The 15393-nt window shown below is 43.0% G+C and overlaps 1 protein-coding gene across 1 annotated transcript; it reads left to right on the forward strand.

Annotated features, from left to right (window-relative positions):
* The first annotated feature begins 301 nt into the window (after nt 1-301).
* LOC1277146 (glycine cleavage system H protein) lies at nt 302-7118 on the forward strand. The gene is made up of 4 exons (XM_316586.5): nt 302-1025; nt 6396-6475; nt 6568-6763; nt 6842-7118. Exons 1-4 carry the CDS (start codon nt 908-910, stop codon nt 6937-6939), a joined length of 492 nt encoding a protein of 163 aa, XP_316586.5. The 5' UTR covers nt 302-907; the 3' UTR covers nt 6940-7118.
* Nucleotides 7119-15393: the final 8275 nt, after the last annotated feature.

Raw genomic sequence — 15393 nt, forward strand, 5'->3', positions numbered from 1 at the left:
TGGCAGCTCGGTAGGGGATAGTGGAGAGCGCACAGCGGCACAACCATTCACGATGCAGTTCACGCGGGTCAATGTCGAGCTGGTGTCCGCGCAACCGCGCTGATAATCGTCGCAAACGCAACCACCGCTTAACCCGTTCCTGCGCGTGATTAATGCGTAAAAATCATAGCTTTTTGAAGCACAAAAGGTAATGGGAAGATTTGACCTTTTTTTTAAAGTTTGCAAAATACACTAAGCAGCATGTTGCAAACTTTAAATTTTAAATAAATTTTAAAATAACAAAAATCACGTTTTAGCATTCTTTGCGGTTATACGCAATACGAAATTAAGTGCGCAAAAAACGACCGTTGGCGCTACCATGTGACGGGCCTACCCGCGCAACAACAGAGTCACCCTGTGCCGAATCCCTGTGCTTTGACAACAACACAAACTTCCACGAGCGGTTGACGTTCCGCTCCGCTCCCAACACTTTCGTAACTTATCGCAAACCAACGTTTCACCGGCCAGAGCTGCTGCTGCGGGTGTGTAAATAAACTTACCAGCAAAAACGGCCCAGCGATAGGCGGCCCACACGGCCCTCCGTCTTCGTGCGAGCTGTTTTGTGAGTGAAAATCATCATCACCATCATCACCGGGCACCGTTGTCGATAGAGTACGGCGCTGCTCTCTGTTCCACCACCGGCCGAGGCCAACATACGTATCGCTGATAACCGGCAGCCCCTCCGGGGTCAATCGGTACACAGCCGCCATTACCAGCACTAATCGCGCCCGGCCATCGCAGCAGCAGGGTGGAACGTACCCGTCCGCCGGAGCAGTCCACCAGTGAGCGTGCCGGGTTCAGTCCGTTCGGTTCCATACGTGCGTTACGATCCCCGCAATAGAGACATAAAGTTTGTCGGCCCATCAAGATGGTGTTATGTCACGTTCGTGCGACAGTGCGGTTAGGCAGCTTCGTGGCCAAGGCCAGCGCGCAAAGCTGGACCCTGCGGGCCCGTCCGTTCAGCATCAGCAGTGTGGCGCTGAAAGGTAAATGAAGATATAAGTTTTCCTCTGCAGTGTGTGTGTGTGTGTGATTGGGGGTGTGAAAATTGTGTTTTCCAGAACGGGTTCATCGTACCCGGTCCCCTTGCGGGGTGTGGGAAAAGGCTGTGAGGATGTGTTACGAAGAGAAGAATCACAACAAAACACCGGCCCTTTTTGTATCGTGTGCAGAGTGACCAGAAATACCGATTTATCTGTATTCCTACCGATTTTTTATATGCCTACCGATTCACAGATGACCGCCCTAAAACTACCGATTTTCCATTTATCCTACCGAGAATCACAGATATTTGATTTTTCAGTAGTGCAAAAACTGTGTGGAAACCAAAACACGCTCGCGGCTCTGCGTAATTCCGTGTATTTCCAACCGTCTCCCCCTGCTTCTACATGCCCCTCGTCTGAAAGTCGCACACTTTTTCATTCTCTTTGCTAGCAGGATAATCATTCCAATAATTGATTAAATTTAAATTGTTGCGTTCTGAACAGTGCTCCTGCCGAAATCTGCCAATATAATCTGGCCACACTGGTCCGCAGGTCAGGCGAGCTTTTTGGCGGCCACCGTCGCAAAACCGTCGCAAAACGTCAAAACCGGCGTCGCATGTACTGCAAACCGACGTCGCCAGCGAGCGAAACTCGCAACGATTTCGAGGCGCTGGCGACGGTCGTTTTTGACGTTTTGCGACGGTTGTTGACCTTTCGAGTGAGCTTTTGCCCTGCGGTCCAGTGTGGTCAGATTATATTGGCAGATTTCGGCAGGAGCACTGTTGAGAACGCAACCATTTAACCGTCTTGTGTACGACCAAAAAACTTTACGTAATCGTACAACTGCCTACCCGGGTAGGCCATACAATTTGTATGGAAGAATGCTGTTTTTTGTGAATAAAAGAGTATATCTTTTGAATTTGTAGTAAGATTTGAATGAAAACTGTCTTATAGGTTCATAATAATGTTTTATAACATATCGTTGTAAAATTAGAATTTTAAAAATCCTATCAATATTTTTTTTAATCAAAAATGTGCAGTAACTCCAACACCCCAACCGGCCTTGCCGCATGTTTTAAGTGGATGCTTATGTCTTTTTCTTTTCTTTCAAATGTTGTATTACAGTTGTGTACAGTTAAATTTTATTGCATGATGTGTAACAATATTTTGAAATTAACACTGAAATCATCTCTTTTAAAATGATACCAACCACTACAGGCAAACGAAATATAATTGGCTGAAAGTTAACACATACATTCATACTTTTGTCATAGTGTTACTGCCGAATAGGAATGGGTGTTTTGGAGTGCACCAATGGCACCCACGGCTCCAGAGCCAGATCTACACCAACAGCTCCAGAGCCGGACCCGCACCAACAGCTCCGGAGCCGGCTCCGTACCAACAGCTCGGAGCCGGCGGCGAATCAATGGCTCCAGAGCCGGCGATGAATCAACGGCTCCGGACCAACGGCTCTGGACTAACGTTTCAATAGTTTTATGTTTTTATACTTAAATGTTTTTATACTTAAATATTTTATTACACTACAACATACAACATACAAAATAAATAAGATACACAATACACTTTAAAATAACAAGTGCGGTGGCCGCGCACCAGCCGCACCGAGCGCCCCTGCCGAAAGCTCCTGCTCGATCGGCTCGCAAACACACTCTAACTGTGCGCTCGGCACACACTAAGCCTTGCGCTGCTTAGTGTGTGCGACAGTGTGCGTGACACACTGTCGTCCCCCTGGACGTTGACCGGTGGCAGCGCAACTGCCACGGCAAGTCCAGGGGTCGGCACGGTTGCCCACAACAAATAGAGACGGCATTGTATGATAGCGTATAAAACGAATCTATCATCTCGCAAGTGTAGAATATAACACCCGATGTGATTGTGTGATTGTTGAACAATGTTCAAAACTTATCGATTTTTTTATAGATTCCTTTCAACATTATTTACTCAGCTAATTATGGATATTCCTGTTTTAAAAAAATATTTAAAATGATTGTTTTGGTGCAATCTGTAAAAACCGGCTCCGGAGCCGTGAATGTGGAGTAGTAGGTGCGGAGCCGACTCCGGAGCAGCTGGAGCGGAGTCAGCTTCGGAGCCGTGGGTGCAGAGCCTGCTCCGTTGGATTGGAGTGGAGGAGGTTCCGAAGTTGTCTGGAGCCGGTCGGAGCCAGTTTTTAATAAAACTGATTTTTGTGTTTCGGACTGGTGCACAATTGAGGATACTAAAGGATACACGCGGCTCTTCTGTATCAATCACTATATTCTAATATAAATAATATACAGTAGAACGTCGATTATCCGGGGGCGGATTAACCGGCGGGCGGCTTACCCGGCGCTCTAGCACCAATCGAACACGACATCGAACATGAAAAATGTATGGGATTTGACATGTTTGTCTTGTTTGTTTGTTTGTGTCTGACAGTGCACCTCCATATGATTATATGGGTTTGTTCGTGTCGGATGTCGTGTTCGATTGCTGCTAGAGCGCCGCCTTAACCGTGCGCATAAATGTGACAGCTGTTCAAACGTACAGTGAACATTTGCTGCGATTGTCAAGTGGGCAACCAGTTTTTTGTGCAGCTCTGTAGTGTCTAGTGGTGTTTTCGAAATTTATTTTTGTTCGTGAACAGTTGTTCATGAACAACAACCAATAGTTATTGATTAAAATAATATTCTACTAACGATTTATCGATTGATTCAAGGTGAATTAATCATAAAACTAGTGGATTATTTATTTTTTATATGAATTTGACATTTCTTAGACCATTATCCGCGCAAATCGATTAACCGGCAAACGCCCGGTCCCGAGCTGCCCGGATAATCGACGTTCCACTGTATATGCTACAAGACTGTTGTGTGCGTCGGGTCGCAGCCTATGATCGAGTGCGAACCCTCGGTAGCCCGATCGCTCCCGAAGCCCTTAACGGCCATTCGGACGTCGGATGCTGTCAGTTCCACGACAGCATCGAGTCGCGGTTACACTGCACTGTTTCTGTACACAACACAGATGAGTATATTTTATAGATCGTCAACATATATGTTTATACAACAAGCAAAACAATTGAAAAATGTATATAACTTTTGAAAGAAACGTAAGTAAAACTTAGAAAAAGACTATTCATCCACTTAAAACATGCGGCAAGGCCGGTTGGGGTGTTGGAGTTAGGCTCGTGTCTGTGCTCCATCGGATGCGATTTTATCGGAAGGTCTGTCAAAATTTTATATGAGATTTGACAGATAACGTCGGACGTGTGATTTCGTCGTACGACGGAATCAAAAATTTTTGATTTCGTCGGACGCCGCATCCGATTTTATCTGTCAAACTAAATGTGTGGTGTTTTGTAGGAACAATCTCAACTTAATTTTTCATAATCGTTTTATTATTAAAATCATCCCAATAATCGCAATATTATACGAAAAAGCGTTTGACAGCACGTGCGATAAAATCGCATGCAATGGAGCACAGACACGTGCCTTACTGCACATTTTTGATTAAAAAAAATATTGATAGGATTTTTAAAATTCTAATTTTACAACCATATGTTATAAAACATTATTATGAACCTATAAGACAGTTTTCATTCAAATCTTACAACAAATTCAAAAGATATACTCTTTTAATCACAAAAAACATCATTCTTCCATACAAATTGTATGGCCTACCCGGGTAGGCGGTTGTACGATTACGTAAAGTTTTTTGGTCGTACACAAGACGGTTAAATGGTTGCGTTCTCAACAGTGCTCCTGCCGAAATCTGCCAATATAATCTGGTCACACTGGCCCGCAGGGCAAAAGCTCACTCGAAAGGTCAACAACCGTCGCAAAACGTCAAAAACGACCGTCGCCAGCAAAGTGGGTTTATTATACAGGTGGGCTTATCCCGAACAAATTGACAGCCGTACTGTAGAAAAATGAAAACGAAATGACAGGAGGGGATTCGATCATTTGTTGATGTATGCGTGTGAATTCCAATGGCTATTTTGGATGATGTGTCGTAGTGTGGGTGAAAAACTACGTATCACAATCGAATCCCCTCCTGTCATTCGTTCGTCCAATATGGCCTTCCCGCCAAACCTATAAGCCCACCTAGTCCCTATACCCACTTTGGTCGCCAGCGCCTCGAAATCGTTGCGAGTTTCGCTCGCTGGCGACGTCGGTTTGCAGTACATGCGACGCCGGTTTTGACGTTTTGCGACGGTTTTGCGACGGTGGCCGCCAAAAGCTCGCCTTGCCCTGTGGGCAAAGTGACCAGAAATAACGATGTATATATATTTGGGTTTGAAGGAAAAAATCTCAATTTTTTGTAATCATTGAACGATGAAACTCAGCCAAACAATCAAATCAATCTAAATAATCCAGCGAGAATCAAATTACAGCACGTACGATAAAATCGTATCCACAGGAGCACTGCAGTGGCCCTAAGCGGTCGCGTGGAGCCCCAAGAAAAAGAACTTGCCACCACTGAGAAAAAAGAATGAGCATCTTAGTTATCCTTTGGTTTAGAATTCCTAGTACTATTTTCAGATCAACACTTCAGAAAGACATTTGTGTAACCGCTGAACCAAATCTAATCCATATCTTTAGTAAAGGATGCATATTCATTTGAAATGGAACTTTAATTTTGCGCATTAATACCCCCCCCCCCCCCCCCCCCAATCACGCTTAACACTTCTTTCGCTTTCACTTCTTTCAACTCGAGTTAAGTTTCGAGTTTTAACCTACCGAAAACTACCGAAAAAATTTTGATGCGCCTACCGAAAACCACCAAAATAATCTGGCCACACTGATCGTGTGTGGATACGGTCCACCTGTCAAACGCATATCGTGCACAGGGTGACACACGTATCGGAAACGTCAAACAGTTGCTATAAAATTCAAATGACCTTTGGGTGGCGGTTGAAAAAACGGCGAAGATGGTTCAATAAGGTCGTAAACGAAAACCGAATCGCAAAATCCTTTTCAAAAATGTTTGTATCACCTTTAAACATAAGAAAACTCACTCCAGAACCTTCCCGCTCATGTTCGCGATCACAATGGCCCCCGAAATGTCGCCCAGCCTTGCGGTGGTGGTGGATTGCATGAGCCAGCGGCATGATTTCGTCAGCCTAAAAACTTGTGCACGAACTGTTGACAACGAAACGCGTGATTGATTCGGTAATCGGCAGTGTTGTGTGGTGATTGGGCAATGGGGTGCGCTAAAGCATGAACTCCCGGAATACCAGACCCATTTGAGGGTCATTTGCCCGATAAGCGAAAGCCATTGAATTGTTGTACGAACGATCGAGTGCGATCGTGTGCCGATCGTGGCGAAAACTGCGTGCCGCTAATCCATTATCTGTACCATTTCCCTTTCCCTCAGAGCGTCTTTTCACGGACAAGCATGAATGGGTGTCGGTGGACGGTGATGTGGGCACGGTTGGCATTTCGAACTTTGCACAGGTAATTATCTCCTTCCCGGGGGGAGTCAATCGGTGTTGTAATCAGCGCCTTCATTGACCTTTTCTTGTTTGCGTGCCGTTTCCGTTTTGCAGGAGGCCCTCGGTGATGTGGTGTTCGCACAGCTGCCCGATCCCGGAACCAAACTATCGCAGAAGGACGAGTGTGGCGCACTGGAGAGTGTGAAGGCGGCGAGCGAAATCTACTCACCCGTTTCCGGTGAGGTGACGGTGAAAAATGGTGCCGTAGAGGAGACGCCCGGTCTGGTGAACTCATCCTGCTACGAAAATGGTACGTGTGTGTGATTGGGCGCAGCGTGCCAACGCGCTATGGGATGAAAAACTCATCTCTTTTTCCGCTTTTCCGTAGGTTGGCTGTTCAAGCTGAAGCTCACCAAACCGGACGAGCTGTCGAAGCTGATGAGCGAAGAGCAGTATACGGAGTTTTTGAAAACTGCTGACCATTAGAGAAGTGTGCCGCCGACCACGTGTGTACATGCGGCGTGTGCCCGTTTACTGTTTTTACTCTACCTTTAAGTTTCTACCGTAATGCCAATAACTAGTGTGCGAGTGTTTGATTTTGGGAAATAAATGAAACATTCTCTGTGAGTAACTAATCGATGATTAATACTGGCGCTCGACCAAAATCGCAAAGTGTTGAAAGAGTATGAGGATAAAACCACAAAACAGATGACAAACGTCTCGTAACATTTCAGTAACTGTGACAGAATTTATTTGTAACGCAGGTTCTTGTTTTGAATCGTCATTCTGCACATTGGAGAGCATACAGACTAGAAACAAGGCTAGCAGCATTTAGTGCTGCTGCTGGCAGGGACACTCCGGCTTGACGACGGCCACCTCCTCCGTTTGGTACTTGCGGCAGCTGCTGCACTCACCGTACGGGTAGCCATAGTACGGGAAGCCGTCGTTCGGGGACGGCTTGAGGTAGTTGTACATGAAGTAGTTGTCAAAGTTCGCGGGCATCAAAGGATACTCATGGTAGCTGTTCTCATAACAGCGCCCGCGCGTATAAGGATACTTGTGGGGTAAGCTTCCTGGAAATTTTGAAGAAAATGTTTTTTTTTATTAGCGCTGAAGTGTTTTTGACGCCCTGTTTTTTCTTCTTCTCACTTACCAGCATTCGCCAGCGCAACGCAAGCGAACAGAGCGATCAGCGCAATTAGAGAACGCATTTTGGCTTTACACCGTTATTGGGTTTGGTTTCCTAAACACCTTAACAATGCTATTGTTTGTATCCACGTAGCTGTGTGGGATGAAGCTGACTGAATGTGGACCGTTTTCGGCGGAGCGCTTTTATACACGGTCACAATTTGATGCCCGGTGAAACGATAAATGTGTTTCGAGAAACGAGGCTCTGGTAGCTCTGGCAGCTCCTCGCGCCCAGCAGTACCGCATGCGCGCACGTTTTCGCAGATACACGTGGAAGGGGTCGAAGCGACGAACCTGCAATTTGCTGTTTACCGAATCAGCCCTATCGCGGGGAGGTGTTTATGTTCGCTTCCTGTTTTGCGGATACCGTTTCAACCGTGCCTGAATGTATGTTGCTATCTGCCTACAATGTGTTAGTGTGTACGAATTCAAACTACAAAAAGCTTAATATAAAACAATTTGTAAAAAACAAAGCTTTGTGTATTTAAGGTCTAGGAATATGTGAACGAGGAATAATGTGGATAATATTCTTTTATTACTGTTTAAATCCCTCGCGGAGCCCTTGTCACAGTGGTGTAAGTTATATAGGCACGGGCTTCCACAAGACTTCACCCGTCTAAAATCCCGTCTGGACCAAGGTGTTATAAATGACAAGGTGAAGTTGTTCAGAGCAAAATGACATTTCTCGACTTGACATTTCTCTTCCTGGGGCTCCGGTATAAAAATCAAGGAGGGCTGGTGCGGGGTGATGAAATTTGTATGTAGAGAGTGACAGATGTCCCCCACAATGTCGCCCAGCAAAAGCGATAAAAATCAACCTTCTAAATACATTATCCTTGGTCTGGACCGAAAGCTGTCTAAGCATGTTTCGATGGTGGTTTTATAATCTAATCTAATGAAAGATAGTAAAAGATACAACATTGCATAATTGAAATGAAAAAAAAAAAACATTAAATGATTAAGTAAGACTTACCTGACAGCATTTTTATCGTGGTGCAAAAAAAATGAATGAATCGTTTTGCTTTTGGTGAAATAAAATAAAACAAACACGTTTGTTTATTTTTCATGCAACTGATTTTTATGAAGCTTTCGAAAAACAAAGATAAATAAATAAACAATATTATGGTGCACTAAAAGCACCACACCTATCGGAAACCTCCTTCACACTGGACTGTGTTTTATCAACTGCCGGTTCTGGTGTCGTTTGCTACACGGGCCTGTCTTTTGTAAATAACTCGCAGAACTGTTGCATAATCATACGGAAGTTTGCATTGTTTGTTTGGTCTACATATACCGGTGCGTGGTCAACAATGCCAAAAAAAACACCAAATGTTCCTTCAATGAAGAATTCATACACTCAGCTTGCCATAGTTTTTACAAGCTTTTACTTTGCATATGCTTGTTAGTTGTAATTTGTAATAAAAAAAAACATAGAAAATACAGTGCAATAAGTAAGTCACACTTTTTATTATTATTGGAAACACACAAACGGTTCACCAAGACTGAACGGTTCAAAAGACTATCGAATTAACGTAAGCATCCGTGCGGTAGGGAGCGCCATAAGGGTTCACCACCTTTGCGCAGCTGGAACATCCACACCCGGCAGAATACGGCCGAAGCGAAGGGAAGTATCTGTTCAGCCGATAGTACGGGCAGCCTCGGAAGCCGTAAAACGGATGTTCGCAGTTTGGATCCACATCGTACGTATGACGTCCTGGTGCGTATCCTGGAAGCCGAAAGTATGATCAACTGCAATCATCGCACAGGGAGTAATTTAAGTAAAGCCCGCCCTGCTTACTTGACTGGCTCTGGGCCACACAGACGACGAGCAGGGTAAAGGCAATGAGCAGCTTCATCGTGTTCTTTAACACCAGTTAGTAATTCTGCCAGAGGAAGGATGTCGTTGAACTAACTCGCTGTCATACAACACGTATTGTTTTTATACAAACATATTACCTGGAATACACACTAACAGCAGTAACATACTGCTCTAAAGGCATAATAGCTTTTCTTCTTCCTACACCGACACGTGCTGAGACTATTGTTTTATGCGTGTGGGTTGAAACTCACATTTCGATAACGATAATAAATGGCTATGTTACTCAATCGTAGTCAGTACTCGTTGTTGTGTGACTGTTTTGCTTTTCCTACAGTTGTCCTTCCTTGAAAGTTGCTGCGTACTGAGGACTTGATTCTAACGAGATTTCAAACTAAAAAATCTCCTTGAATCCTTCAAATCTTCAGCCTTCAGCAAGAGTGTGTGTGTCTTACGAGATATTTAAAAAAGGCTCGATGTCCTTCTGTATCTCAGAACAGGAATTCGATGTCTTGGATTCGATGTCTACGTGCACTTACTTTCGTTCGTGACTATCATCTTTAGCACGGTCAATAAACGTGTGTCAATAAAACACTGTTTTTAAACAAGTTACTAAACAGTTCTAAACAATAAACAAGTTTCTATATAGTATGTTTAAGCCCTTAGTTTATTTGAATTATACCTTAACGAAGCCCATCAGAACCGCATCCGGATAGCATCCAAAGCTCCTCAGAGGAATAATATAGGCTCTTTTATCCAACTCCACGACACGTTCCGGACACGTCCCAGCTCTTGCATGAGTGGTAACACCGGTCATCACATATCCAAGCTTAGGTACACGGACCTATTCCATCCTCTCGAGCGTATGGTTACACAAGGCAAATCTGGAGGGGGGTCATCATTCCGGGAATTTAATCGTCTAGGGTCAACTCGACGCTAAACAAAACCGTCACGAAGAACTAAAAAAGGGCAATGGAGGCGTGAATACCGAAAGCAAAAGAGGTATTCATAACCGACTCAATGTCATAGGGTCAAAGGTCAACACTAACAACAGCATGGAAGCTGAATTGCTCACAAGGATCACGGCAGCTATTCGGTCATCTGTAGACTAAGAAAGCAATTTACCTCAAATAACCTGCCGCGACGGACAAAGCTGGAACTATATCGTACATTCATTGTACCAGAACTCACACACATGAGCCTCTGTAATATGGATACAGTCCAAAAGTGACGGAACTCGCTTAGTTGCGTTCGAGAGGAAACGTTTTTGACGCCGCATGTGAGAAACCGATGAAATAACGACTTACAACGGCTGTACCTTTTTTAAAAAAATGAAATTGTGCTTAATTACTTTATCTTCGCTTGACCTAGGTAGCTTCTGCCACCCAGCACAAGAAACATAGTCCCTACACCCTACTTGCTGCGATTCTCTTAAATAAGGTTCTCCTCCAAGGCTTTCCTTCAAGGCTCTATACTAACTGATGAGCAAAAAGATATGAAGAGGTTTGTCATTAGAAACACTGGCCTTTCGCCAAATGTGTAAAAATGGTTTTTTTATTTGTCTTAACGACCTATGCGGTCGTACTGGCCTGGATTATACAAGCTTTCGACTTATTCTGCACCATGCAGCCGGATTGTCAGTACTTGCGTCGAGGCGACGACGTTCCATACCAGGCTTGAACTCACGAGGGGCATGTTGACAACTTTTGTGGGTCGTTCCTCAAGACGTAAGATCTAACAAAAAGCCCGCGAACAGGTTAAAGATGGACCAAGCCCTCCCTGAAATAGATTTTTTGATGTTGATAAATAAACAAGCCAAAGTTTTTCTTGTTAGGTGTGATTTCAAGCTCGAAATCAACTAATCCTCTATACTCAGTGGTAGACTATCACGCTTATGAGTACACCAACGAATCGCATATAGTCAAGCTCATTACAGGGATATTTCCATGATTTTTGGTTTGTTACTAAAACAGGTTTTTGCCTCCCGGCTGACAACCAAAATGATTTAGAAAGCAAGTGCAACAATAACTTAGAAAGGTTTATCCCGATTATGGTTGGTGCGCTAAATAAGAAGAAGAAGAAGAAGAAGGTAAAGCAAAACTCATTATTAGTCTTTAATTTTCTACCCTTAGTTGTTGCACCAAATAAGAAGATTATGCCAATTTTCGCCAGGGGAATTTGATATTCGGTATTGGAAAATAGCTCATATGAAGTCACTGCAAGTTTTAAGACCCTATCAATAACAACTACACACGTTACTTATTTGAATTGCTTTAGAATATCGTTTTATTCCCATCGATTGATAGTCATCATTCATTATCGATTGCGTGCACCGTTCAGAAATAGGGATGCGCAGCGTAGAGAGGATGTCCGTACGGGTAGAACGGCTGGCGACAGGACGAGCAGGTACCACAGTTGCCACAGCTCTTGCGGGGATAGTGCGGATAGTACTCCTGGCGGCAGGTTGGGCAGTTACCACAGTTACCGCAGCTCTTCACCACTTCCGTCGGATGGAAGTGCTTAACCAGACAGTTGGATCCTACCTCGTACGGGGAGTAGCTGCCACACACGCTGTGTAGCGGCACGGAATGACGCTCCACGTTGGACGGGTATTTCTTACAATCTGGAAGGGGATAAGTAACAACAGGAATCGGATTACCATTTTTGGTCTGACTGCGTAACTCATTATTCGTATTTACCACAAGGAAGCGCAAACGCTTGGGCGGCGCAGGCAACGAACAGGACAAGAGCGATGATCGACTTCATGATGGTGGTGTGGATGGACTGTTGGTTTTTCGTTTGCTGAATGAGCTGTGGTAGTTGTTTGATGCTCTGGTAGTTTTAATTTCGGTTTATATAGTAACTTACGAGAGAATGATTTTTTTTTTTAAAGCATCCAATTGTCTGGCTCTGCATGTGCACGTGTCAATAAAGTGATAGGACAGCGTAGGATATAATAGTAACGAATTGTTGAACAGAAAACAAAACAAACCCCGTTGGGTTGTTATTATTACTAGCCATGGCAGCGCTTCTTACGTGTGATTATAGTAAGGCGCGTGGTATTGTTCAGATTTTCCATTACATTGTAACACTTTCGAGTAGGTTGACGTATGGAAGGATTTCATGTTACTAAATAGAGTAATGGTAAGGTAGTTGATTAATTTAATTGATGCGGTTATGCTTGAGGTTGTAAGTAATATGTAAATCATATCAACAATTTGTCAATCGCATGAAACCAGAAGTTTAACGCAAACATTAATTGTGAAATTTATACGTGCAGTTGCACCTATTGCACTTACAACTTTTGCATAATATAAACATCTGCATAACTAGACATCCCGTACAATGTTGCTAACGTCAACACTTTCAATAACATGTAGCGACTAATTTAAAACAAAAAAGCTTTGTTCTGTGTATGTATACATCTACTAGACCTTCCACATCTTAAGCGGTCCTATATAAACTCCGTCTCGATGTACAATTAACATCAAACAGCAGTAGCAGCATCTGAAGATTTACAGCAGCTCACACATCTCTATTCAACCCCTTCACCATGAAGTCAATCGTTGCTCTCGTCCTGTTCGTTGCCTGTGCCGCTCAGGTTCAATCAGGTATGATCCATCTGTGAACCAATCTTGAGTATTTGATGATCATGTTTGATCGATCATTTCTATTCCAGCTTGCGTCAACACGAACTTACTCTACAGAAACTATGACTACGTGCCGGGGTACAGCGGGCTCGGTTACTATTACAACGATGCGCTCGGCCTGTATCCTGGAGAAGTCCTTACATACGGTACGCACTACCCTCGAAGCTGTAGCTGTGGCAAATGTGATACCTGTACAAAGGTCTCCTATCCCTATGGATCCTACTATAGTCCCCTCCTGAGTGTTCTGTAATCGGAAATGAAGGGACATTAATCCTTGGTAGGTCAGCATCACGTGTTGACCAACGAAAAAGATACATCAAACGAAACGAATAAATGATCCAGAACTTGGTTTGCAATACATAACTAAAACAAGGCACAGTTTTTCCTTTATTGTCATGAGCAACGGATATGCAATTTCGCTATATAATTCAAGATGACCTCTATATTTATTTGTTTATTTATTTATTTGTGTATTTATTCACTTCATTGTTGAGGCCCCGCCGTTTTATCAGATTTTTCCGACGAATTCACATTGATCAAATGAGTGTCTTCTACTCCCTATTTTTTGCGTTATCCTGGGTATACTTGGCTGAGAGAATTTCGATCAAAAATAGCCCGACTAATTTCTTCGTTGATTGGTGTAATTCGCCATTATCTTCTATTTACAGGGATCTATTTGTATCTTGTCCAGGATGTTGAGTATTGTTGTTTCCATGCCAGCTAGACATCTACGATTATTTTTTCAGTCGTCGACTCGTAGGACTTAACGACATACCCGTCATGAGTTCAAGCCCCGAATGGACCGTGCCGCCATACGTGTAGGACTGACTATCCTGCTATGGAGGGGGGGGGGGGGGAGGGAATAAGTCCACAAAATGCCAAGCCCACAAGGGGTGGTACAGGCTGCACCTTAACCGACAACGGTTGTTGAATCAAAGACGAGGAAGAGTAATTTATTCGAGCTCGTTGTTGTCCTCTAACAGCAGGTTTCTTATGATATTTCTATGTTTTCTTGAATTCCTTCAATGGATATTTTGATATTTATATGTTTACTGAAATTATTCGGAGTAATTTAATTCTTCTTTAAACAAATTTGAATGAAATTGAGTATTTCACAAATTTTCCTAGCATTAAAATCATTTGCTAATTGTCGAATAATCAGATCTGTATCAGTTCTTATTGAAAATGGATCGTCTAATGATCTTGAGATATCACCCAAATAATATTTAATTTTTATACAGAAATTATACTATGTTTGCCTGCTCTATAAAATTATCGATTCGTAAAATTATAAACTTTTTTTGAAATTCTTTCAGGGTTTATCACCAGAAGTAGATCTTATCGTGATCTATTTTATGTGTTGATAATATTGGAAACAAATGAAGAATTTCATTAGAAGTCAATCACTACTTACTAATGATTATTTATAACATTAACATTTCATGGACTATTTACAAAAGCAATATGCACACATGCACAGACTGATTAGTTGGATGAAAATTCAATAGAATCGTCAAAATGAAATTCAGTATAAAATAACTAAATCAATCATAACACAAAATAGGATAAGAAAAAACACAGAAAAGTTCCATTAGTTGTCCAAGGATGTCAAAACCAAGATCCGTTCAATTTATTCATTTCATCCGATACATATCTCTTCGCGTCCGATTACAGAACACTCAAAAGGGGACTGTAGTAGGATCCATAGGGATAGGAGACCTTTGTACAGGTATCACATTTGCCACAGCTACAGCTTCGAGGGTAGTGCGTACCGTATGTAAGGACTTCTCCAGGATACAGGCCGAGCGCATCGTTGTAATAGTATCCGAGACCGCTGTACCCCGGCACGTAGTCATAGTTTCTGTAGAGTAAGTTCGTGTTGACGCAAGCTGGAATAGAAATGATCGATCAAACATGATCATCAAATACTCAAGATTGGTTCACAGATGGATCATACCTGATTGAACCTGAGCGGCACAGGCGACGAACAGGACGAGAGCGATGATTGACTTCATGGTGAAGGGGTTGAATAGATTCGTGTGAGCTGCTGTAAATCTTCAGATGCTGCTACTGCTGTTTGATGTTAATTGTACATCGAGACGGAGTTTATATAGGACGGCTTAAGATGTGCATACAATGGAATAAACAATTGATTTAGTACAATTGCACTTGCTAATTGCTTGAAGACAAAGGTTTATTGTTTCGGTTTAGCTACAATATATACACTTAACATCGACTTGGCACTGAGTTTAGTTACAACTTAAATATAACATCGACTTGGAAATG

Source organism: Anopheles gambiae, chromosome 2 (assembly GCF_943734735.2).
Source record: "Anopheles gambiae chromosome 2, idAnoGambNW_F1_1, whole genome shotgun sequence".
Lineage (NCBI taxonomy): Eukaryota > Metazoa > Arthropoda > Insecta > Diptera > Culicidae > Anopheles > Anopheles gambiae.